General features: G+C 44.8%; 1 protein-coding gene across 7 annotated transcripts in view; it reads left to right on the top strand.

The window, feature by feature from the left end:
• Nucleotides 1–24,497, top strand: part of GRIA1 (glutamate ionotropic receptor AMPA type subunit 1) — a 347,765-nt gene that overhangs the window by 155,948 nt on the left and 167,320 nt on the right. For all 7 annotated transcript variants that reach the window (XR_009555461.1, XR_009555462.1, XM_060240281.1 and 4 more), the window contains one exon: nt 15,538–15,591. Coding sequence is in view for 5 of the 7 variants with exons in the window: in XM_060240281.1 (XP_060096264.1) it covers nt 15,538–15,591 (54 nt within the window). In the remaining 2 variants the exon portion in view is untranslated. The remainder of the gene's footprint in view (nt 1–15,537; nt 15,592–24,497) is intronic.

The following is a 24,497-nucleotide window of genomic DNA, read 5'->3' as shown; positions in this document are numbered from 1 at the left end:
ATTTCATGTTGAAAGTTGTTTTTTTGAGATAAAAAATAGGGCCAAGGCCTATGGTGCAAAATCAGGTAAAATTATACTTTATTACTTAATTAAATTTCCAAAAATTCCCTACATGTTGTGCCAACAGGGTTCATCAGGGGAATCTATAATAACACTGAGTTTATATAATTATAGTTAAAACTATACAAATAAGATATTGTATTAAAAAATCCAGGTCCTAAAATATCAGTCACATACAAAACCACTAGAGCTTAATCTGTCCTTGAGATTGCATGAGGAACAGAAACTCCTTGTAAAGACCAGGGATAAGATAAGGCTGTCCAGCACCCAACAGGTTTTGGCTCCAAAATAATGAAATCTTTTTACTGTGCCTAAATAAATGTTACCAAATTATTCGTCTTGCAGTAGTTCTTCAAAAAGAGTAAAAGATCTCTGGAAGAACTTTACTATATTCTGAAATCCAGTTGAAATAATATCTTCCTTTTTAAAAAACAAAAAGCAAAAGCTGATGCAATTCTAAAGACACATTTAACCCTAACAATCCAGTCTGCTTCTTTTTTTCAGTAGCAGCATTTAATTTTTACAGGTTAATATCTGCATAGCCCAAAAAATAAAATCAGAGGGACCGTGATCAGTGTTCCCTCTAAGCTGAGTTAGTGTGAGCTAACGCACAGATTTTTAGCTTTCAGCTCACACATTTTTGTCTTAGCTCAGGAAGGATGACACCAGAGCATAATAATCTATGTGGTAGCTCACAACTTTAATGCCAGTAGCTCACAATTTTAATAGTAGTAACTCACAAAGTAAAATTTTTGCTTATAAGATTAGGCCCGGCTCATGGGGTTCTGGTGCCCGAGGCAGAACCCCAATGCATGCCCATCCACCCCCAACCCCAGGAGCAAATTAATTGCATGTGTGCAAAGCATGTGCACTCTGATGATGTCACACAGAGGTGATGTCATCACACTGGGCACTCCATGCATCCCCTGCTGGTTAGGGGAAGGCTGGTTCCTTCTGGGCTTTCAGGGATCGGGGAAGCTCCCCTGATCCCTTAAAGTCCAGAAAGAATACTCGGCGCCTTCCCCTGCCCAACGCACTCCAAATTTGGAGTGTGCTAGGCAGGGGAAGCCGCATTCTTTCTTGGCTCAATGTTATATTACTTTTGTATTCTACTATGCATGTTTTTAAATTTCTAGTTGTTTTACCAACATAAAGTTTTTCACACGGGCATTGGATGGTATTTATATCCTATGTAGAGTTACATGTTGCAAAATCCTTTAAAATGTATTTTTTTTCTTATCTAAAGGGTAGATAACGTATTTCATATTGCAACTTATAACAATTACAATTTCCGCAGGCAAAATGTCCCTGGGGAAAGTTAGTACAAGGTAGAACTGTTTGTTAACTAACACATTTATGGGTGTTACTAGGAATTAGACATTCCTTCAAATCCTTGGTTCTCCTAAAAGCAATCATAGGGTAGGGTAGTTTTTTAAATCTCATAAAGGGATATTCTCTAGTAAATACCAATTTTTAAAGATACTCTTTTTTAGACCCACTCTTAAGTCTGCTTATCAAAAAGCCTTGGTATCAAATAGGAAAAAATTACTCATGAACAAAGAAAAAACTTTAGAGTTCTTAGGAGTGGAAGTTTTCCTTTTGAAGTCATACATATTCGAGCAATTTCATCTAAGTTTTAAGCACAATTTAGCTGGTGAGGTCATCCAAATCACATACTCCAGTCTGCTTATGAAAAAAAAAATTGGCATCAGATAGGAAGAAATTACTAATGAGAAATCATTCCTATAATAACATATGTGTAAGTATAATATAATTTATTTTATTTTATTTTATTAATATCCTGCCCTCCTTTGATGGGCTGAGGGCAGCTAGCATCAATTAAAACAACATAAAATTGCATTAAGACACAAAATTATTATAAAACAGGAGTGACCAAATTTGCTTAATGTAAGAGCCACATGAAAGTCAGACGTTTGAACTTATGAACATATGAAGCTGCCTTATACTGAATCAGACCCTTGGTCGATCAAAGTCAGTACTGTCTACTCAGACTGGCAGTGGCTCTACAGGGTCTCAAGCTAAGGTTTTTCATGCCTATTTGCCTGGACCCTTTTTAGCTGGAGATACCGGGGATTGAACCTGGGACCTTCTGCTTACCAAGCAGATGCTCTACCACTGAGCCACTGTCCCTCCCCGCCATTTGAGAGCCACAAGGAAGGAAGGCAAATAGATGGGGGGAGGTGGAACAAAAGCAACTTTAACTTTAAATGCATACTCCAAGCTGCCATCTGGCTTAGCTTGGAGAAGTGATTTAAGGAAACAAATGCCTTCTCCAAGCCAGACAACAGGGCAGCGGGGGCTTAGAGAACCATGCAATATGTGTGAAAGAGCCACATGTGGCTCCCAAGCCATAGTTTGGCCATCCCTGGTATAAGAAATACAGGGATGAAAGGACAGGACACAAATGGCCAAAGAGCTTTTTAAAATGCAATGAGATAGTCATTCTTCATTCTTATCCAGCTCAGGACCTTTCCCTTCTTACCCAGCTCACTCACTACTTTCCTCCCTCTGACTTTAATTTAAGGTACTGTGACCTTGCAGGTCTTAAGCAGCTCTTGCAAAAGTCATTGGAAATTGTCACTAGTTGTTTCTCCTTTTGCTGTTGCTGTCTGTGTGTCTTCCCATTTTGACTGTACAAGCAAAGAAAGTACTAAGGAAATAGGATAGCTAACAACAACTATCTGAGCAGCTATGCAAACTGGGCCTATAGAAAGAAGGCAGGCCATCAGCAGTAGTAAACCAGTTGACCCACCCAGGTAGGGGAATCCACTGAGGGCATTTTGTCCAAGGACTCTCCAACACCTGTAGCAAATACAGACACACACCCCTTTTCTCATAATTACTTAGGAATTTCATTTTGCATTCCAAAATTGGGGATAATATTCACTCCTGAGGTAGAAATAATTCATATTTACTATTACAGAGACATGTCTTGAAACAGCAGGTTTCAGAATATTTGGACAGTTTCTGCAAAAAGAGACAGTGAAGCTGATATACAGTTAGATCATGGAATCTGACACAGCCCAGTGACTGATAAACATGCTCAAAATAACATAACTGAATTTCCAGAAAAGTGCCCTGATCATGTCCAGACCAACATTCAGGAAGGCATATCTGTGGAAATAACGAGACACGTTGTGTATATCCCTGTACAGATTGCATGTCTGCTCTGATGCATAAAAATTGTCCATGGCAAAACAGCTGCTGTGCCGAAACTCAGGGATTAGAATGATTATCTGATTAATATCACTGTTCCCTTGGGCTCCTCCCATCTGTTTATTTGTATTCATCTGTTGCCTGATGTTTCAAGACTGAAGTAAGATTTCTGCTGCTCAGAAGTCATCCTTGCATTCTAGAGGCATACACCTCTATTGTCACAAACATGTTCCCATTCTTCAAAACATACTGCACAATTGGAATATAATGTTTACTGTCTCACCAAATGCTGATTAAATTCCTCACAAGAACTCTGAGAAATGTATGCCATCTTCACAACAATGTTGCTTCCACCAAATCCAAATGTTTATTTTGTGCATTTCATTTTATATTTAGTGCTAACTCTACTTTGGGACCAGGTTCTTTCTACATTCAGTGGAGGAGTTCTGCAGATGGGGGCAGGGTTTTTTTTCTTCTTCTCCTATGCCATATCTCCAATTCCCCTTACATACAGTTCTTGTATCCCACAAGGGTAGTATTTCAGGTAGTAATTTAGGCAACAGCAGCAGGGGAGAGGCAAGTGGAAGGCAAGTCCATCAGTGGAAATTTCCTTGTGGATCTAAGCTGATGTTTTTCCCAACAGCCAGTATAAGTTTTATTGAAACCCTGCCCCAGCAGGACTAACAAACTGAGCACAGAGAGTCAAAATGAGAATCTTAACTTAATTTTAGAGGAAAAGACAGTCTCATTAACACATGCATTATTGTATGCTTCCATGTCTGAAGCACTGTGGGTTAGGAATGGAAATGCTAGAATTCAGCATCCATACTGTGATCAAAACTTTTTATTTTTATCAGTAGTTCGACCTGCACTTGCAGCAGTCTCCAACAAAACTGAGCAGCCTATTTTCACCTGCATGAGTACATATATAATGTATGTGAAGCAATCTGAGTGTTCAGAAAAGTACCATAGATATAAATGTTATGTTTATTATTGATGACTGCCAAGTCATATCCTTGGTGAAAGTGCTCTACCACCTTCTGACCCCACTTAATGGACTTCAGTTCCAACCTCTACTTACTGCCTACCCTGCAATCCTTCTTTCTCCTATACTGGAACAAAAATTAATCTACAATCTATACATTTATTTTGCATGAATTTACAACTTGAGCACGTGAAGCTGCACACCTCTCCCTATGTCTATTCATCTATACCTGCACATTCTGGCAGAATCATAAATAGAGGTTGTTCAGATCATCTATAATTTGATTCTTTAACTTTAATTGTAGGAGATTGAACACAGGGCCTTTTGCATGCAAAGCAGATACTCTACCACTGAGACTTCAGGCTAAAGAGGGGTCAAACACTCAAATAGAGTCTATTAATAGATTATTTTCCATCTAACTTAAAGGGAAAATGTCATTTTGCCCCCCAAGTCGGAATGAAGAGTCGGACACAATGCATTGGTATAAATAATAGGCCACTTTATTAATCATCATAATAAACGGCAAGGGCACCCAAACTGCGGCCTGGTCAGGGCTAGGGGTCTCAACAGACCACTCCCCTGCCATTCACGGGCGAGAGACCCAGCCCCCAGCCGGAGCTGTGTGACATGGCTCCCGCCAGGCTGGTCCAGCAGGGAGGCATGCCCCAGAGGGTCCAACCACCAGACGCATGTCTCAATGGAAGGCACCCTCTAGTCGAGCCTCCAGGACGGTCTGCATTCTCCCCACCCCGGGTCACCAAACCCCAAGGTTGATCATGCCAGACCCATAATTCCCCAAAAGGGGGGTGCTTCATGGTCCTCCCCTAGCCTCATAGTACCCTAAACCCAGAAAAATCTGCCAACTAAAGTGACCACCTATTTAAAAGCACTTCCCGATAGCCAAATCCACAATCCACTGCTCTGCTATGTAGGGTAGGCAAAAACACACCCCAGCAACTGCCAATCAGCTGGAGAGTAAAAAATTCCTACCCAGCCCCCCCAAAAATGAGACGACAAGCAATCGCTGACCTAACAAACAGGGTGAGTGGGAGGGCCGATCTTGTCCGGGACTGAAGCAGGGAGTGGAGGTCTGGCCATTATGACAGCCTGGCCCCACCCCCTAAAATACATGCCCAAACGGGTCGCCAAGCCTCCCTTCCCTCCCAGGGAGGCAAAGCCTGCTAATGCAACCTAGCAGCATTGCTGCAAGCATCAAATTGCCCCCCAAGTCGGAATGAAGTCTTGGACACAATGCATTAGTATAAATAATGGGCCACTTTATTAATCATCATAATAAACGGCAAGGGCACCCAAACTGCGGCCTGGTCAGGGCTAGGGGTCTCAACAGACCGTTCCCCTGCCCTTCACGGGTGAGAGACCCAGCCCCCAGTTGGAGCTGTGTGACACAGCTCGTGCCAGGCTGGCCCAGCAGGGAGGCATGTCCCAGAGGGTCCAACCACCAGATGCACGTCTCAATGGAAGGCACCCTCTAGTCGAGCCTCCAGGTCGGTCTGCATTCTCCCCACCCCTGGTCACCAAATCCCAAGGTTGATCATGCCAGACCTCTAATTCCCCAAAAGGGGGACGCTTCATGGTCCTTCCCTAGCCACATAATACCCTAAACCCAGAGCAACCTGCCACCACTAAGGCCAAGTCTCAACTTAGGGCTTAGCACCCACCAGGCGGCCCAAGGCCACCCGCAACCCTTGTCGGAGATCTCTCAAGAAAAGCATATTACCCCATCCCCTCTGTAGAGATCAGGAAATTCCGTAGAAATGTCCGAATGGGGCAAAAAGTGGCCCAACCCCCTTTCCAATGCCTTCCTAATTTCCTTTTTAGCTTTGTAGCATGCCCTCTCAATAGCTGCAGGGTCCCACGCACTGCGCCAAACAAGGTGAGGAAGCATGGCTGACCAAATTATAGTGGTCCCAGGCCATTGCTCCCTAATGTACTGAAAATCCTCCCGGGCCTGCCAGACTAAAGCTTTGCTTTTTACTTGCCCAAGATCATTCCCTCCCAGGTGAATAATAGAACCTGAAGAGGAAGGTCCATACTCCCTTGGAATAACAAAGGCAGCAGGCCCAGCCACTGAAGGCCCTGGCACCCCTGCCACTCGATACAAACATATTGGTTGAGTCCCAGCTGAGAGCCGACCAAAGTTCTCCACGCCTGATGAGCGACCCAAAACACATAGCTATGGCCACAGATGAGAACTCGGCTCCTCTGGCCAGGAACTACAGCATCTAAATAGAAAAAATAGTCAAACAAGAACATAACCAGTAACATATTAGCCAAACAAACCAAACTAGGGACTGAGCAAAGATCGAACATAAAATTTGTAAGCAGATGAGCGGCAACGGCCCAAGCGCTGAATGGAGGAGGAAGGATACGCCAGGGTGGCAGCTGTCGAGGCCGCCCCAATTCTAAAGGAATGGGTCCCAAACCACATCCCAGACAACCCCAGCTCACCTAAAGCCCATAACGTCATAGCCCAAAATTGATGTTTCGTTAGCGGGTTCCCATTATCGTGATAGAACAAACAACCCACCTTGTGCCCCCGAACTGCCAAATAAGCAGCCAACGCGGCAACTGGGCACAGCTCAAGCTCTGAACAATTGCCAAGCTCAAGCACGGTACCTTTTTGATACTGGTCCATCTTAGAGCAACGGACAGTAATCACCGCCTTACTCTCAGATAACCTCAAATCCCTTAGCAACAGAGCATTACATAAACATCGTTTCTAGACCGTGCCACTAGCTCACTGACTCTAAGGGTCCCGAAAAAAGCTACTAAAAATGCCGCATGAAACAAAGATGCCTCAAAATATGAAGCACACACTGTGTTCCAAACCCCCTTCAGGCCCTTAAGAATCAGAGGGGACATAGGTTTCTGAGTATCCAGCCTATGTCCAGCCTCTCTGGCCCACCCCTCCAGCATTTTTCCAAAGATGAAAATAGCTGTTTCTTCCTTATAACCCAGTGCCTTACTAGCAAAAGCCAATGCAGACAGGCGCCCCCTAATGGATCGCACGGCCAATCCCTTACCTCGAAGCGAAACACAGTAGTGGAGCAACTGCTCCACTGGGTAGGGGCCAAAAGATGCGATACCCTACCTCAGCCCTAAAGTCTTCAAACTGCCGCACAGCCCGTTCGTAAGACTTCCTGATGCTAGGCACAATGGCTAGGCCTGTTGCTCTGCAGGCCTCGGCTCTCCAATCAGCCATAGCTCCTGGGGCATTGGCACCACCTCTCAGTTGGCATCCAGGGCCAGCTGACAAAATCTCTCCATCTGTTTATGAAAGAGAGCGTCAGCCACTCCATTACTCACCCCAGGGACATGCTTGGCTAAAAACAATATGTTAAGCTGCAGATAATGCAGAGTGAAGGCCCTCACCAACCTCATCACCCGCTGAGATCTGGATGAAAGGGAATTAATGACATGGACTACTGCCATATTATCGCACCAAAAATGAACAGTGCAATTGGCCATACCCTTCCCCCACAGCCAAACCGTGACTAGAATGGGAAAGAACTCGAGAAACGTAAGATCTCGGTTCACTCCTACCAGCCTCCAGGAGTCTGACCAGCTATCAGCGCACCAATGTCCATGGAAATAGACTCCAAAACCGCCACCCTGAGCCGCCCTGAGACACTTGTTGGGAAGGGCGGGATATAAATCATAAAATAAATAAATAAAGACCCAGCCGCATCAGACATGACATGGAGCTCAGCTTCAAGCCTCATATCATCTTTCCAAAAAGAGACCCCATTAAAGGACTCCAAAAATTCTTGCCAAACCCTCAAATCTTCCCTCATGCTGCTGGTAACCCACGTTCTATGCTAAGGCAAGCGTAGTCCTGCCATAGCATCACAGAGCCTTCGGAGAAAGGCTTGCCCCGGGGCAACCAGTTTGCAAACAAAGTTAAGATGCCCTACCAGCTGCTGCAACTCAATCAAGGTTACCTTCCATTTAAGAAGAAAGGAATGAATCCTACTCCTTAACTCTACTATTTTTTGAAAGGTATCCTAGACAGCTGTGCCATGGTGTCAATCTCAATCCCCAAGAAGGTCAGCTTTTGGGCCGGACCCTCCGTTTTTTCCGGAGCCAAAGGAACCCCAAGTTCTGCGACCAGCTCTATAAAGCCAGACAGCGGCTGTGCACAATGCCCCATCCCCTCAGGACCCACAAAAAGGTAGTCATCCAAATAATGAATGGCGTCCTGAAAACCCACTTTTCCCCAAACATCCCATTATAAGAATGTGCTGAAACACTCAAAAACTGAACATGATACAGAGCAGCCCATTGGAAATGCTCTATCCATGTAAAATTGACTCTCAAAAGAAAATGCCAAGAGCTTGAAATCAGTAGGATGCACTGGTAGAAGGCGAAATACAGATTTAATATCTCATTTTGCCAACTCTGTACCCTCCCTGCAGTGTCTCACCAACGCTACGGCCTGATCAAAGTTGGTATACCTAACGGAGCATAAATGCTCAGGAATCCCATCATTAACAGACTTCCCTCTGGGGAAGGAAACATGGTGAATCAAACGAAATTCCCCAGGTGCCTTTTTAGGCACAGCGCCCAATGGGGAAGCCCTAAGGTTATGCACAGGAGGATGGGTAGACGGGCCCAAAATCCTGCCCTCAGCCAACTCCTTGGCAATCTTATCTTTGACAGCCTGTTCTAAACCCTTAACGGAACTAAGATTCCCAGACATAAATGGAAGCCGGGGCCCCGGAAAAGGGATCCTAAAACCAAACTTAAAACCTTTTAGCAGGTAAACACTGTCAGTCCTTCGCAGGTACCTAGACAGCCAGCACTCAGGAGGACCCACCTTTATCGAACTGGGCCCCTTTTCCAGCCTGATATGTTTCTCCTCCCCCTCCAGGCTTCTTTTGGTTCATGCATACCTAAGCATTTGGGCAGTTATTGAAGGAGTGAGACCCACCACACATGGGGCATTCATGCTTGAACTGGCAAGCCTTTCTGCTACCCACTCCCTGAGAACCGAATTCCCAACAAAGCAGGCGGGTTTGAACAGCCTGCCCCGCAGAACTGCGGGAAGAGCCTGACAATGCTGAGGAGGTTGCAGCTGACCTGGTCACCAAATGACTGCTATCAGAGCGGTCACCTAAATTTGGCTGCGTTGGAGACATGACCTGCAGCCACAGCTGCTGGTGAATACGGTCTCACTGAAGGGAAGGGTATAAAGCGGCCCTCATCCTGAACTCCTCATCATACTGCATCCAGGCATGCCAGCTAAACGTCGTGTACCCCTTATAAATTATGTCCATGTATTCGATAAAGGCAGCCTCCATGGCTGAGCCTGTGCAATCACCCCAGTGTAAATAAAAAACCCCAGAAGCCAATTAGCCCAGGTCCGCTCCACTTTACGCTTCTTCAACTTTTCTTTTTCATCTAACTCCTCTTTATCCTTTTTTTCCAACTCCCGAAAAACGAGGGGGGGAAAATCCACATACTCACCCTTTAAAATTTTCTCCTTTGTTTAGGGTAGCAAACGGTCCTCCAAAGGCAAAGCTACATCCCCAAAGGTCAACGCCATAAAAGGGACCATCCCATAAGGAGAAGGGGCGCCCCAATTCCCCATAAAAGAGTGTGCAATAACCTGCTGCCCCACACCTGGCCAAGCCCCACAAGGGCCACATTGTCCAACTAGCCAAGCCCAATTTGAGAAAGAGCCCTTCCCTGAGGGGGAAGCAAACCCTGTACTCACAGCAGGAATGCTCTGCCCAGCCAGCGAGGCAGGACCCCAAGGTCCCCACGGCCGAGCCTGCCCAGCATATGCCTGCAAATTGTCCCCAGCCTTACCCACAAATCCAGCAGGAACCAGCACTGACCCAACTCCAGCTGCTCCTGAAGATGATACTGATCCCACATCTAGACCACCGAGACCCATGGCACCACCAGCGATGAATGCACCAGATCTGCCCTCAAAGATAGACAACCTGGTTAACACATTAGCTTGGCGCCCCCTTTTAGAAGCCCTTTCCCCCTCCACCCTTTCTGCAGGAGGAATACCCATCACCTGTTCCAGAGCCTGCAGCCTTTGCATAATGTTAGCATTAACAGCCACATCACCCTTCTCATCAGACGATGACAACGGGGGTGGAGGCCTCTTGGCAGGAGCCTTAGGGGCGTTAGGTACTGGCTTTTTCCCTTTAGACCTACCAGACCCCTTTCCACCAGACATCTTTATAAGCTAAGGAAGAACCTCAAAATGGCTTCCAAACAAGAGCCTCCTAAAATGGCTGCCCTCCCTTAAACAAGAAAGGGAACCCAATATGGCCAACAGCCCAGACAATTACAGGGAAGTGAACAAATGGCTGACCCAGTTAAGGCAACAATCCCCCTAACTCCCGCCGGGAGTCCCAGCCCCCAACAAAAAATCCCTTCCCTGCCAAAAAGGAGGGAGAGGGCAGGCCGCCCCAAGCAAAGGAAAGAATAAAGAGCAATACTACAGCCTTATAGAAAGCACCCTCAAGCAGCCACCGACGACCCAAGGAGCTCGTTCAACTTAGCCACAGATGAGCCAGGGAGCCCCCAGCTCCCACACAGGAAGACCGCTGACCGCTGAAGCGGCCACCGCCACACCCAGAGGCACACCGCCGCAAAGAAACGGGGCCTCCTCTCCAGCGTGGAAAAAACGCGCCACTCGAAACATGCTCCTCGCCCAGACTGATCTTGTCCGGGACTGAAGCAGGGAGCGGAGGTCTGGTCGTTACAACAGCCTGGCCCCGCTCCCTCAAATACGCGTCCAAACGGGCCGCCAATCCTCCCTTCCCTCCCAGGGAGGCAAAGCCTGCTAATGCAGCCTAGCAGCGTTGCTCCAGGCTGCAAGCATCAAATTCTAACCTCTGCAGATTTTGTTTTTGACACGTAGTGAACATGAATCATTGTTTTGTGTTTATAAAATATTTTTCATGGGCTTGCAGTCACATATTTTAGTTGTATAAAGAACCATGTGGATTGGAACTTTTTATTCTTAAAAAAAACCAAAACCAAAATGCTACATTGTTTCTACCTTGCTTGCTATACAGTCCCAGGATTTCTACACTTGATGGAACTTCTTCCCGCTATCAAGTGGGTAATAAAACTTCAAAGTATCAGTATGCTGTCATGGGAAATCTTTTTCTTTTCACTATTTCTTTTCACATTAAAAGGCAAATGATTATTCTCAGCTATCATGTTGTAGAAGTACTGGAACTGAGAAACCTTTTAAAATTAGAAATAGATAAAGCAAAACTTGTAATTCACATAAATATGGTCTGATAGATGCCTGTTGGACCTGAACATTTCATTGGATACTTACCCAACTGATCGACATGATGCTTGCCCATACATATATGTTGCTAGCTTCTGTGTAACCACTGTGTAAAGGACTGGTTTTGTAGCCATGTTGCTGCAATAGGAGGAAGAGCATCTCAGAAGGCAAGAAAAGAGCAAAAATTCAGCTGTCTCCATTTCACCTCTAGTCTACATATGCATGTCCTGGACAAAGTAATCCTGTACATGAAAACTCTGCACACATTTCTTCTTTGATTGTTGATATTATATTTATTTCTGGGTTGTGGTTTATATTTTAAAAATCCTCATAACAAAATAAAAGTTAGCATTGGAAAAGCTCATGTTCAGATTGTACTATTTTCATGGCACTTTTTTAATTGTAAGCACTTAAGGTTAGCATTGATAGCTCATAAGATGATTCTGTGTTCTCCCTCCCTGCATTTATCTTGTAAAAAAGTGTTATGAAACTTATGACATTTTCTAGGTTTAAGAGAAATCTGTGGAACAGAAAAGAGCCTTTGTTGAAAGATCATGCTGATATGCAGACTCATTTCCTTCAGTCATTATTTAATTATCCCACCCAGGAGATCTGCACGGTGTGAAAGGTGGTGGTGCCTTACTTATTTGTATCCAGAAGTGCTAACAAATGTCTGCTCTGATAACACTAATTGAAATGCTGGGGTATTAGCATAGGAGTCAGACAGTTTTTAATATATACTCAAGAGCATTTCATTTGTAAGAGTCAGAGGCAGGTGAGCCAGTTAACATATGAACAAGTGTCCAATAACTGCTAAACCATTTGGTGATAATTGTAATGCCAGAGATTTTTATGGCATTGTTTAGTGTTCTTGCTAATCTCATTTGGGTATTGATGTGTAATTGAAAACCTATCCACACATCTCTGTTCTCTGGTCATATGCTCTTTAAAAAAGGCCTGGGATTTAATTTGTGTTTTGTCTGTTCTTGTTTATATCTAGAAACCTAATAAGAATAGAAAAGGGGACAAAAAAATCTGACACAAATAGCTCATGGCCTGTCTTCTTGGCTAGTAACCTTCCCCTTTCACCCCAAAATAGGCATTAACATATGGATTTAGGGTTCAGGGATGCTATGTGGGATTATGACACAACTTTATATTATCCTGACTAAACCAAATGGATGGAAGCCAATAACAAGTATAACTAAATTTGCCCTTTAGGCAAGATCTTTTCAATTCCACAACATCAGTGGGAACACACTATTGAGAGAAAAGGATGACAGCATTATGGGCCATTCACCATTTATATTGATGAAGCAATAAAACTGCCCCCCCAAAGGTCATGGCGATGACAAGGAAAAAATACTCAGAATGTTCTTTATATAGGAGCATCATATATAAAAACACTGCTGCTACTGGTTAAATTTGAGGGCTCTAGGCCATTGTTTGTTCTTAAGACATTGTGCAGAGTTAAATGTAGCCATGCCCATCACAGAAGAATATATGTTTGACCTTTATTCAGTTTGCTAGACTACTTTAGATCTTGTAAGTATAATGCATTATAAATGTTGAGTATTTTCATCACATTATAATATCGTAATATATTTCCTGCAGACTGCAGCTGAGCTAGTGTAGCAGAAACTCACTAGCAAGTGTGGGAAATGCCTTGAAATGCATCACACTTCTAAGTTTACAAGGATCAGCATTTTTTGTGCTAGCAGGATCTAATGGTTGAGGCCTCACGGCATCCTGACATTCAGCTAATGCATGAGGATGCTGACAAGCCCAAGATTCCCCATGTACTAGCTGAATGTCAGTAATTACATAAAACCAATTTGGTGTAGTGGTTAAGTGCATGGACTCTTATCTGGGAGAACCAAGTTTGATTCCCCACTTCTGCTGATGTGACCTTGAGTCAGTCAAAAGCTCTCACAGAGCTGTTCCTCTCAAGAGCAGTTTCTGCCAGAGCTCTCTCAGCTCCACTTACCTCACAGGGTGTCTGTTGTGGAGAGGGGAAGAGAAAGGAGATTGTAAGCCACTCTGAGACTCCTTCAGGTAGTGAAGGGTGGGGTATAAATCCAATACTCCTCCTCCTCTTCTACTTCTTCTTCTCTTCCTCCCATGACAGGACTGGTTCATCACACAAAAACCGAAGCCACTACTTGGACTGTCAAACTGGTAAAGAATGACAAACATGGCAGGGGAGAGGCATATGTGCCTGTCATTGCTGTCACCTTCTGCATTGCTAATGTTGTCACCTTGGGTCCAGAGTGGGCTGCAAAGACCCATCCCTGGATCCCACCTGGGCAGCATGGAGGAAAGTGTGTATCTTCTCTCATCTGTTGTCTCAGATTTATCCAAGGCAGGCTTCAGAGAAAGTGGTCTGGATACTTCTGAAGAAACAGCAACAACACAGGAGAGGCATGTACCTCTTTTCATGTCTGTATGTACTGCCTTTTGTGTTTGCATGTCTCCTTTTGTGTCTGCTGCCTCCAAATCATTCAAGGTGGGCTGCAGAGAGGATCCTATCTTTGACCCTGCTGGGTAGAAGGATTAGCACAGTTGGAGAATGGTTGGGGCAGTTCATTAGCTTGAGTTTGTCCCCAAGTTTTCACAGCAAAAATAACAGAAGAAATCTTCTACCAATAGGGCTGCCAATCCCCAGGTGGGGGCAGGACCCCCCCCCACTTTAGGGTCACCAGAAAGCAGGGGGGAATGTCTCCTGGGCACCCATTATTCCCTATGGAGACCAATTCCCATAGGGTATAATGGAGAATTGATCTGCAAGTATCTGGGGTTCTGGGGAGTCTGTTTTTTGAGGTGGATGCACCAAATTTTCTGTATAACATTCAATGCCTCTTCTCAAAACACCCTCCAAGTTTCAAAAGGATTGGACCAAGGGGTCCGATTCTATGAGCCCCAAAAGAAGGTGCCCCTCTCCTTCATTATTGCTAATGGAGGGAAGGCATTTAAAAGGTGTGTAGTCCCTTTAAATGCGATGGCCAGAACTGCCTTTGGAATTCAATTGTGCATGTCAGAACCTTGCTCCTGGCCCTACCCCCAAACTCCCCAGATATTTATTGAATTTGTCCTCTCAACCCTATCTATCCAGAGTCTCCAATATGTAACATAGAAGGTCATTATGTGAAGCCAACTAATAAGACATTGTTAGGATTCTCTAATGGAAGAGGTAGTGATAATGGCCACTAATGCAGGTGATTTTAGAAACAGTTAACTGAATTTTAGCTCAGACAATTAACTGAATATCAGCCCTTTTAGTTAAGTGGAACCTGCGGCATCAAAGGCCTTGTTTCCCTGAATACCACGTTAAACAAAAGGACAAGCTTTTCTTCTGAGTTCTCAGAGGTCTCCCAGAGTACTGGGGTGGATGCACTCTGATGTTCTGCTCTTATATTGTCATGCTATTTTCCAAGTACAGATTATTCATGCTTCTGTTTTTCACTTTTTTCTTCCTTTCTGTGAGTTCTGTAAGTTCTAAAGAACTCCAGATGTTCAGAGGTCCTTTCAGGTGAGATTTGTAAGTCTCCCCTTGGGTACCACAACAATGTTTGGAATTCAAAAGGGCAAGTCACTTGGCCTTTTGCTTTCCCTACATTTGTGTAATGTGCAGCCTGGGAGATAGGGGCACCACTCTTTCTGTTGGTGGTAATGAACATTAATTCCTTTGATCTTGAAAGCGGGAACAAATAATTCCCTAAACATTTATGATACGTGGCTGATGAATCTCTGATATTATGGGTTTTCATCTTACCTTTTAGGATATGCTTACTGAACTCCTTTTACAATTTCTTCTTTCCTCATTCTGATTGCACAGCAACTGTAACTCCATGTCTCAGAGGTCTTATTGTAACTTGAATCTGGAATTTTTAAAGTACCTCCTTATGCAAATGTTCTTATTTATAGCACAACTAGATTAAAATAATTACAGGGGTGGAACATTCAGTGCAAAATTCACTTCATTTATGTATAAGTGGTGTTGAATAAAGTGTTTTGTGTTTCACCATTACAGATCGTTAAGCTTGGGAAAAATGGGATAGGATATCATTATATTCTTGCAACATTGGTAAGTCAGATATTGTTTGTTTCTCATTCCCTGTAATATAATTTTTTGGAATAAGTGCCTTTTTTCATTTGTTGAAAATTTACCAGCTGTATTAGTAAAATGTAAGAACTTCAAGATGGTTTTCTTTATTTGTAATTGCTTTTGGTAGGGCAAGATTTTTTCATTCAATTGTGCATAATGGGTCATAAAGATATGTGTATATGTGTATTTGACAATAACTGGTTTTTTTAATGCCATGTAAAGCCAGAATCATTATTAGAGATATGCATTTTTTACATTTTTATTTTCAGATTACTTTTCATTTCAAAAGTTTTGGTTGTAACAATTATTATGTTTAGCTTTATTTCCTCTGGCAGTGGGAAACTTTTTTTTGCTATATTTCTGTTTTCTAAAATATTTTTGCTTAGTTTTGGACTGATATTATCAGTTTTTACACCTAACGGTTCCTTCTAACAAAAGTTCAACAGAATGGAGAAAGGGTTCCACTTGTATAAGAAATTTACACTAAATGCAGGGTAATGCATGAAATGATTGGCAGCTATTAATTTGCTATTATTGCCCTTTGCTTTTGGTATCCTAACAATGTAACCAGTGGACCAATTCAGACATTACAAACTCCTTGTGGGGGAAACAAAGACTAGCAAGAGATATGCTCTTGGAGTTTCATTCTAGAAACTCATTTCCCAGGTTCGTATGGGTCCAATTCAAATAGGGGCCATGGTGCACAGGGACCATGGATTTCAGCATTTCTCTCTATTTTCCCAACCAGAAATGGTTCCAAGGAGTCCTTTGGAAAACTCATGTTTATTTATCACTAGATGTAATTTACATCATGTAAGTCTAACCAATACTGCAAATAGCAACTCTGGGGGGCCATTTTAGGCAGGAAAAACAGGGAGGGGGGGTTAAGTCCTTTATCCCCCATGCCATGTTCCCTGTCCAAATTGGGTCCACACACACTTGGGAACTGAATTCCTAGCACAGAATGTTGGACACATACCTGATCTAAAGTCAGCCTGACTGCCATGTGGCTGCCACAAAAACTTTACAGCGTGTGAATCCACTCTGAACCAGACTGTATTTTTGTGTAGTAGAACTTATACTCTGAAAGCTACTATCCCTGTCTGTGAATCCTGACAATTCTGAAGGGTCGCAACCTGTTCAATAAAATACACAAAAAAGATAGAATTATAAAATATAGAATTGGATAGTATCCCCAGGGTCATCTAGTCCAACCCCTACACAATGCAGGAAATTCATAAATACCTCACTATACCCCACCCAGTGACTCCTGCTTCCTGCCCAGAAGATGGCAAAAAAAAAAAAAAAACCCTCCAAGATCCCTGGCCAAACTGTCTTGGACAGTAATTGCTTCCTGACCCTAGAGTGACAGTTGGCATTTTCCTAGGTGTGAAAGAAAGGGCCACAAGAGCTAAGCACTGATACAACCCTTCCTGCCCTCCCTCTCATAATCTGCCTAAATTCACAGAACAAGCATTGCTGTCAGGTGCCAATCTAGCCTCTGTTTAAAAACCTCCAAAGAAGAAAAGCCCACCGCTTTTCAAGAAAGCCTGTTTCACTAAAGAACCACTCTAACTGTTAGGAAGTTCTTCCTAATGTTTAGTTGAAAACTCTTTTCATTTAATTTCAACCCACTGGTTTTGATTCAATTTTCTGGGGCAACAGAAAACAACTCCACACCATCCTCTATATGACAGCCCTTCAACTACATAAAGTTGGTTATCATGTTGCCTCTCAGTTCTCTCCAGGCTAAACATACCCAGTTACTTCAACCTTTTCTCTCCAGTCCATTCACCATCTTCATTGCCTCCCTCACCTGGACATGTTTCAGCTCGTCTATATCCATCTTAAACTGTGATGCCCAAAATTGAACATAATACTCTAGGTGAGGTCTAACCACAGCAGAGTAAAGTGATAACTATCACTTTGTGCAGGGATTGTTTTGTAGAAATATAGGTGGTGGAGCTCATCCAGGGATTGTTAAGCAGCTGCACATACTGTTCAATGGACAAGGAGGTGGAACTCTCAGAAGGAGGAGTGGAACTCTCAGAAAGGTTCAGGAGCTGTGCTCCTGTGAGCTCCCACTGATTCTGAGGCCTAACTTTGTGTGATCTGGACAATATATTTCTGGGCACTATACTTCTAGCCCAAAATTGCATTTTCCTTTTAGAATCATAGAGGTGGAAGGGACCTCTAGGGTCATCTAGTCCAACCCCCTGCACAATGCAGGAAACTCACAAACACTTCCCCCTAAATTCACAGGATCTTCATTGCTATCAGATGGCTATCTAGCCTCTCTTTAAAAACCTCCAGGGAAGGAGAGCCCACCACCTCCCAAGGAAGCCTGTTTCACTGAGGAATCGCTCTCAGTCAGGAAATTCTTCCTAATGTTGAGCCGGAATCTCTTTTGATTTAATTTCAACCATTGGTTCTGGTCCTACCTTCCGGGGCCATAGAAAACAATGCCACACCATCCTCTATATGACAGCCCTTCAAGTACTTGAAGATGGTGACCATATCATCTCTCAGCCACCTCCTCTCCAGGCTAAACATCCCCAGCTCCTTCAACCTTTCCTCATAGGACTTGGCCTCTAGACGCATCAGCATCTTCGTCACCCTCCTCTCGACCTGTTCCAGTTTGTCTATATCCTTCTTAAAATGTGGTGCCCAAAACTGAACACAATACTCGAGAAGAGGTCTTACCAGAGCAGAGTAAAGCAATACCATCACATCACGTGATCTGGACACTATACTTCTGTTGATACAGCCCAAAACTGCAGTTGCCTTTTTAGCCACCACATAACACTGTTTACTCATGTTCAGCGTATGATTCACTAAGACCTCTAGATCCCTTTTGCACATACTACTGCTAAGACAAGTCTTCCCCATCCTACAACCATGCATTGGATTTTTCCCACCTAAATGCAGAACTTTACATTTATCCCTGTTAAAATTCATTTTATTGATTTTAGCCCAGTTTTCCATCCTGTCAAGGTCATCCTGTATCCTGTTTCTGTCTTTTTCTGTGTTTGCAACCCCTCTCAATTTAGTTTCATCAGCAAATTTAATAAGCATTCCTTCTATTCCTTCATCCAAATCATTGATAAAGATGTTGAACAAAACAGGTCCCAGGACAGATCCTTGAGGCACTCCACTTGTCACTTCTCTCCAAGTGGATGAGGAACCATTCATAAGCACTCTTTGGGTGCAATCTGTCAACCAGTTACAGATCCACCTAACAGTAACAGGATCCAAGCCACATTTTACCAACTTGTCAACAAGGATAGTATGTGGAACCTTATCAAAGGCCTTACTGAAATCAAGATAAACGATGTCTACAGCATTCCCCTGATCCAGCAAGGTAGTCACTTTCTCAAAAAAGAGATCAGGTTAGTCTGACATGACTTCTTCTTGAGAAAACCATGCTGGCTCTTAGTAATCACATCCATTCTTTTTAAATGTTCCAGGACCAACTGTTTGATGACTTGTTCTAAAACCTTTCCAGGTATAGACGTCAAGCCGACAGGTCAGTAGTTACCTGGATCGTCTTTTTTCCCCTTCTTGAAGTTGGGGACAACATTTGCCCACCTCCAATCATTCGGCACCTCTCCTGTTCTCCAAGAATTCTCAAAAATAATAGCCAGAAGCTCAGAAATTACATCCACAAGCTCTTTTAGAACCCTGGGATGCAATTCATCCGCCCCTGAGAGCTTAGTTTCATTTAAAGAAACTAGGTGTTTATGTACTACTCCCAAGATGATCCTAGGTTGGAACTTCATACCCTCATTATATGTCTTGTTTTTGCCATGTTGAGCACCGTTTCCCTCAGAAGAGAAGACTGAGGAAAAGTAGAAATTGAGCAGTTCCACCCTCTCTTCATTATTTGTTACAATTTCACTTCCTTGCCCTCACAATGGGCCTACCATGTCCTTGCTCTTTTTCTTGCTCTGAACATAAGAAAAGAACCCCTTTTTGTTGTTTTTAGCACCTTTGGCCAGCCTAAGCTCATACTGAGCTTTAGCTTTCCTTTTTCTCTACAACCATTGGTGATTTGTTTACATTCATCCTTGGTTATAAGGCCCTCCTTCCAATTCCTAAAGGAGTCTTTTTTATTTCTCAAGTCTTTAGAGAGCTGTCCATGGAGCCACTTCGGCTTCTTTAGACTTTTCCATTTTTTCTTCTCATAGGAATTGTCTGTGATTGCGCTTTCAGTATTTGGCTTTTAAGAAACTCCCACCTCTTCTGAACCCCCTTCCTCCTAAGTATTTCTGACCATGGGATTTTACCCAGCATAGTTCTAAGTTTATCAAAGTTTGCCTTTCTGAAGTCCAACCTATAAGTCTGACTATGTATAGCTTTCCCCTTCCCTAAGACCATAAATTCCAAAATCACATGGTCACTACTGCCCAGGGTGCCCATTATTCCCACTTCTTCAATCAATTCTTCCTTGTTGATGAGAATCAAATCCAAGATAGCAGATCCCCTTGTTTCCTTCTTTACTTTCTGGAAAAGGAAGTTGTCAGCAAGACAAGTCAGGAATCTATTTGACTTTTCATTTTTAGCAGAGTTGGTTTTCCAACAAATGTCCGGGTAATTGAAATCTCCCATGATCACTGTATCCCTTCTCTTGGAGAACTTTGCAATCTCTGTAGAAGTATCTCATCCAAGTCCTCCGCCTGACTTGGTGGTCTATAGCAGAGCCCCACAATAATATCACTGTTATTTCTTACTTCTTTTATTTTTACCCAGAGACTCTCAACTGAGCTGCCTTGCTCAGATTCACATATTTCCTCACAAGTATATACCTCCTTCACATATACTGCTACGCCTCTGCCCTTGCTCATTTGCCTGTCCCTTTTAAATAAGTTGTACCCCTGAATCCTAATATTCCAGTTGTGAGTGTCATCCCACCAAGTTTCAGTAAGGCCTATTATGTCATAGGGCATTTTTGCACTGACCTTAATCGGCAGCGACGTCCCTCTTCACCGTGCAGGATCTGCACAGATTTCGCACCAATTGCTGCAGAGCACACGGAAGAGCCGCAAACTTCCGCAGCTTTTGCGGCGCAAATGTAAACTGGTTTTTGGCGGTTTACATTTGTGCCGCAAAAGCCGTGGGACTTTGCGGCTCTTCCGGGTGCTCCACAGCAATTGGTGCGAAATCCGCGCAGATCCTGCGTGGTGAAGAGGGACGTCGCTGCCGATTAAGGTCAGTGCGAAAACGCCAATAGTCTCCTTCCTTTATTAGGACTTCCAGTTCCTCCTGTTTGTTTCCCATACTCTGTGCATTAGAATAGAGACATCGGAATCCACGTTTTATGCATCCCGAGGGTTTAGTTTCCGTACAAGCCTGCAAGTTCACATTACCTAGCGTATGCACCACTCTTTGCAAATTTTTAATGTACTTATCCCCAGTTTATGGCATCATACGAGGCTTTGAATTATTGTCTCCCTCCCATTGGCCAGTCCTTGTGCATGTGCCGTGGCTCATGACAGTCAGGGATGGGGAGAGGCACCCCAGAGATGCTGATAGCCATCCCCAACCCACCCTCAAACAGATAACGGAGCCAATGATGGGCAGACCATCAAAGGCAAAGGAGAGACATCCCACCAACATGGGGAGGTAACAGGAGTGAGGCTGGGCATGAGAAGCCTGGTTTGGTGGCAAGGCAGGGGTGGAGGCGAGACAGGGACCATGGAGAGGCTGTCAATCCCCTCACACACTACCGCTGTCAGAGACTCTGCAAATGGCAGGCAGACAGGCAGAGGCATGCGCAGACAAGCAGGAAGTACCAAGTGCAGGAGTTCACTGTCATAGACAGTGGCTGGAATGTGTGTCTGGGAGTGAGCAGCCCACCAGCAAACATCCCCCCCCCCACCCAGAGACCCCCTGTGTTGCCCTGACGCCCCCTGCCATGTGCACGGAACACCTCCCCTGGGGGCTGCAGAACTCAGAGTGTGAGTTCATCAGTCTGAAAGCTCAGAGTCCACTTCATCAGCCCCCCCCCCTTTTGTGCCCTGCACACATCAGCCCTATGGGGTCAGGTAGGCCGTCAGCCTGGGCAGGCTATGGGGTGGAACCCCCTTCCCTGTCCAGCCACATGGGGGCAGCATGGTGGCTCATAGCCCACTTCCCCCCCAAGAACCAAGTCTGCCCACCCTCCCAGGCATTCCCTCAGAGAGGCCACTGACAGAGTGGGAGGGGGGGGGCTGCCCAGCAAACGTGCAGCAGATGATAAGCAGGAGAGACAACAGAGGGCACAGTTCAGACTTTATTTTTCCAGAACAGAGTGCAACGGTTGCCCTGGTGCATGCTGGGCAGTCTTGCCGTGGACGGGGCTCCATTCAGAGTTGCAGGCAGAAACAGCTAAGGGAGTGGAGGGGGGGGGTGGAAGCCTCTGTGTTGGATTCTCACCTGCAAAACAGAGACAGAGATCAAGAGCACCTGCAGGGGCAACAGCTGGAGGAGGAGGCTGCATTTCAGCCGGGCACTCTCTTAAAGGGGCAGTCTCTGACCCACCTCCCTGCATCAGAGCGGCTGCCACACACACACACCCTGCCCTGCCAGGGGTTGGGAACACGGCAGAGGACGGACCGAGGGAAGGGAGCAGGCAGCAGCACAGGGGAGCAAGGTCATCAAATGCCCCCTGCCGGAGCCCACTGCCTAGTTCAAGTGCAAGAGACACTTGCATGCCACCTGGTCTAGAGTGAGGGGGGGAAGGACAGTGGGGACGCACAGTTGAACTTACCCAGCCATGGGCGATAGTCCTTGCATACAGAGCCTCCAGGAGCTAAGAACCTGTGGAGACCTGGAAACAATAGCAGTTAGCCCCAGGGGAAAGACCAAGCTCTCCTCCTAGCAAGTCAAAGATATTGTCAAAGCAAACACACAGTGAAAACCAACGTGTCTGCCTGTCCCTCACTCTAAGTCTTCATGACGGGAAGCTCACCAGCAGAATTCCTCACCATGCGCATCTGTCCCTAACAACTGAGTTCTGCGAGGTAAGAGCAGAAGTATTTCTAGGAGGGAGAGTGCCGATTGGCGCGAGGGGATTGGTGAGGCAATTACACCGCTCCCTAAGGGGTTTGTGAGCTTTCACAGTGGTGGCCTTTGTTTATGGTTTCAATGAGTGCCTATGGGGCATGCTGCCATTTTTGCAGACGTAACTTTGCACCTCTCGGGGGGACGTGTCATGGCCCAAACTACTCAAGGTGCTGCCTAAGCCTGGCCGCACCCCCAACTCCACCCTCTCCTGCGCCTGAGAGTCGCACTCTGCCTCACCTCCGCCAACACTCTGGCACAGCCCTCAGGCGCTGCTGCTCTTGGGCAGAGTGGCGCTGGGGCGACCCCACGCACACGTAACTCCCCTCTGCTGTGGCGGCACCAGCTGTATGTCAATGCAGCTGGTACTTGTGCCTGAGTAGCAGATCGTCTGCTCCCAAAGGACTTTCTGCCCCCCCCCCCTGAGGATTGTGCTGTAAGACCCCTAGATCATTTCACACATACTACTACCAAAACAAGTCTCCCTCATCCTATAATTATGCATTGGATTTTCCCTACCTAAATACAGAACTTTATGTTTATCCCCCATTGAAATTCATTTTGTTTTAGCCCAGTTTTCTAGCCCAGATGACCAGCCAGATTGCACTGTACAAATATTTGGGTGGTGATTCTATTCAGTTTCCAAGATATATGTGTGAGAATTTACTTCTATTCAAATTTCATTTCAACATTCCAGTAGAGCTAATACACAGGAACACACATGCAAATTCAAAATGCCAGATTTGTTTATGAATTTAGATGAAATGCATTTGACAGGGCCCTGGAAGAAGACTGTTTGTTCTCTAGAAATGTTCAGTCTTTGGGTTCCTTGGTGAAACTGCCAGTGATTGTTTAAAGGTTTATTTTTGTGTATGTCATGGCCACATGGCTTCAATATGTCCGTACTTTCAAACTCATTTAATCTAGGCCACCACACAACTATAAAGTGGCGGTAATGACTTTTCTTCCTTACTAAATTGCACTACTTTTCAGTCAGTGTACCAAAAGTGAAGTGTTCCGTGTCCCATTAACAATCCCAGGAGTCTTCTCAGCAGTAGAACAGATTGGGACTTCAGTCAGCTATAATATTCTAGTTATCATCTGACTCAGTGGTAAACATCATCTGATTGAAGTACTAGAGCACACAAGAAAGAGGCAGGACTTTAATTTTCTCTCTTGTGCCATACAAAAATTACAGCGGCATATGAGCACTATGTTAAGAGCCACATGTTACACTGCTTTTATAAAGATAACAGGTTTAGGAAAGAGAAGAGCCTTTTCCACACAACTTTGCACAGAAACAGTGCACAGGGGGAATAAATGAAATTGTGGAGGCAAGCTCCATATTCACTTGAAGCTGTGTACAAGTGTAACATACAGGTACCTCTGCATATAATGCAGCCCTTTCCTGACTTCGTCGCCGAACAGCAGCATAGGGCGGGGGCCGTGTTTGCCTCTCCAGAAGGAGGGGAGGCGAATGGACCTTCCTGCCCATCCGGGCTTGGGTGGGGGGTGGAGCTTGGGGGCTTTATTAGCCCCAGCCCCGCCCCTGAACGGCACAGTTTGAAGCGCTCTTGGCCCACCTTCCCACCCAGCAATAGTACAGGCTTCTCCGGTCACTGATTTGTGGGGCCAGGTGGGAATTTTTTCACCCCAACTGATTGGTTCTAGTTGGGGTGTGTTTCGTCTACCTTGTACTGTTTGCATGTGGCTGGGAAATATTAAGGGGGTGTTGTTAATGTTATTTGGCTGGAGTTTGCTTTGGGCAATTTAGGACACTGGTGAGCACCCTTGGTTTACCCTGTTTGAGGGGAAGTGGCGGGATGGAACGGCAGCTGGGCTGT

Source organism: Heteronotia binoei, chromosome 5 (assembly GCF_032191835.1).
Source record: "Heteronotia binoei isolate CCM8104 ecotype False Entrance Well chromosome 5, APGP_CSIRO_Hbin_v1, whole genome shotgun sequence".
Classification (NCBI taxonomy): domain Eukaryota; kingdom Metazoa; phylum Chordata; class Lepidosauria; order Squamata; family Gekkonidae; genus Heteronotia; species Heteronotia binoei.
Note: the sequence above shows the minus strand (reverse complement) of the source record. Positions and strands in the feature narration are given on the sequence as shown.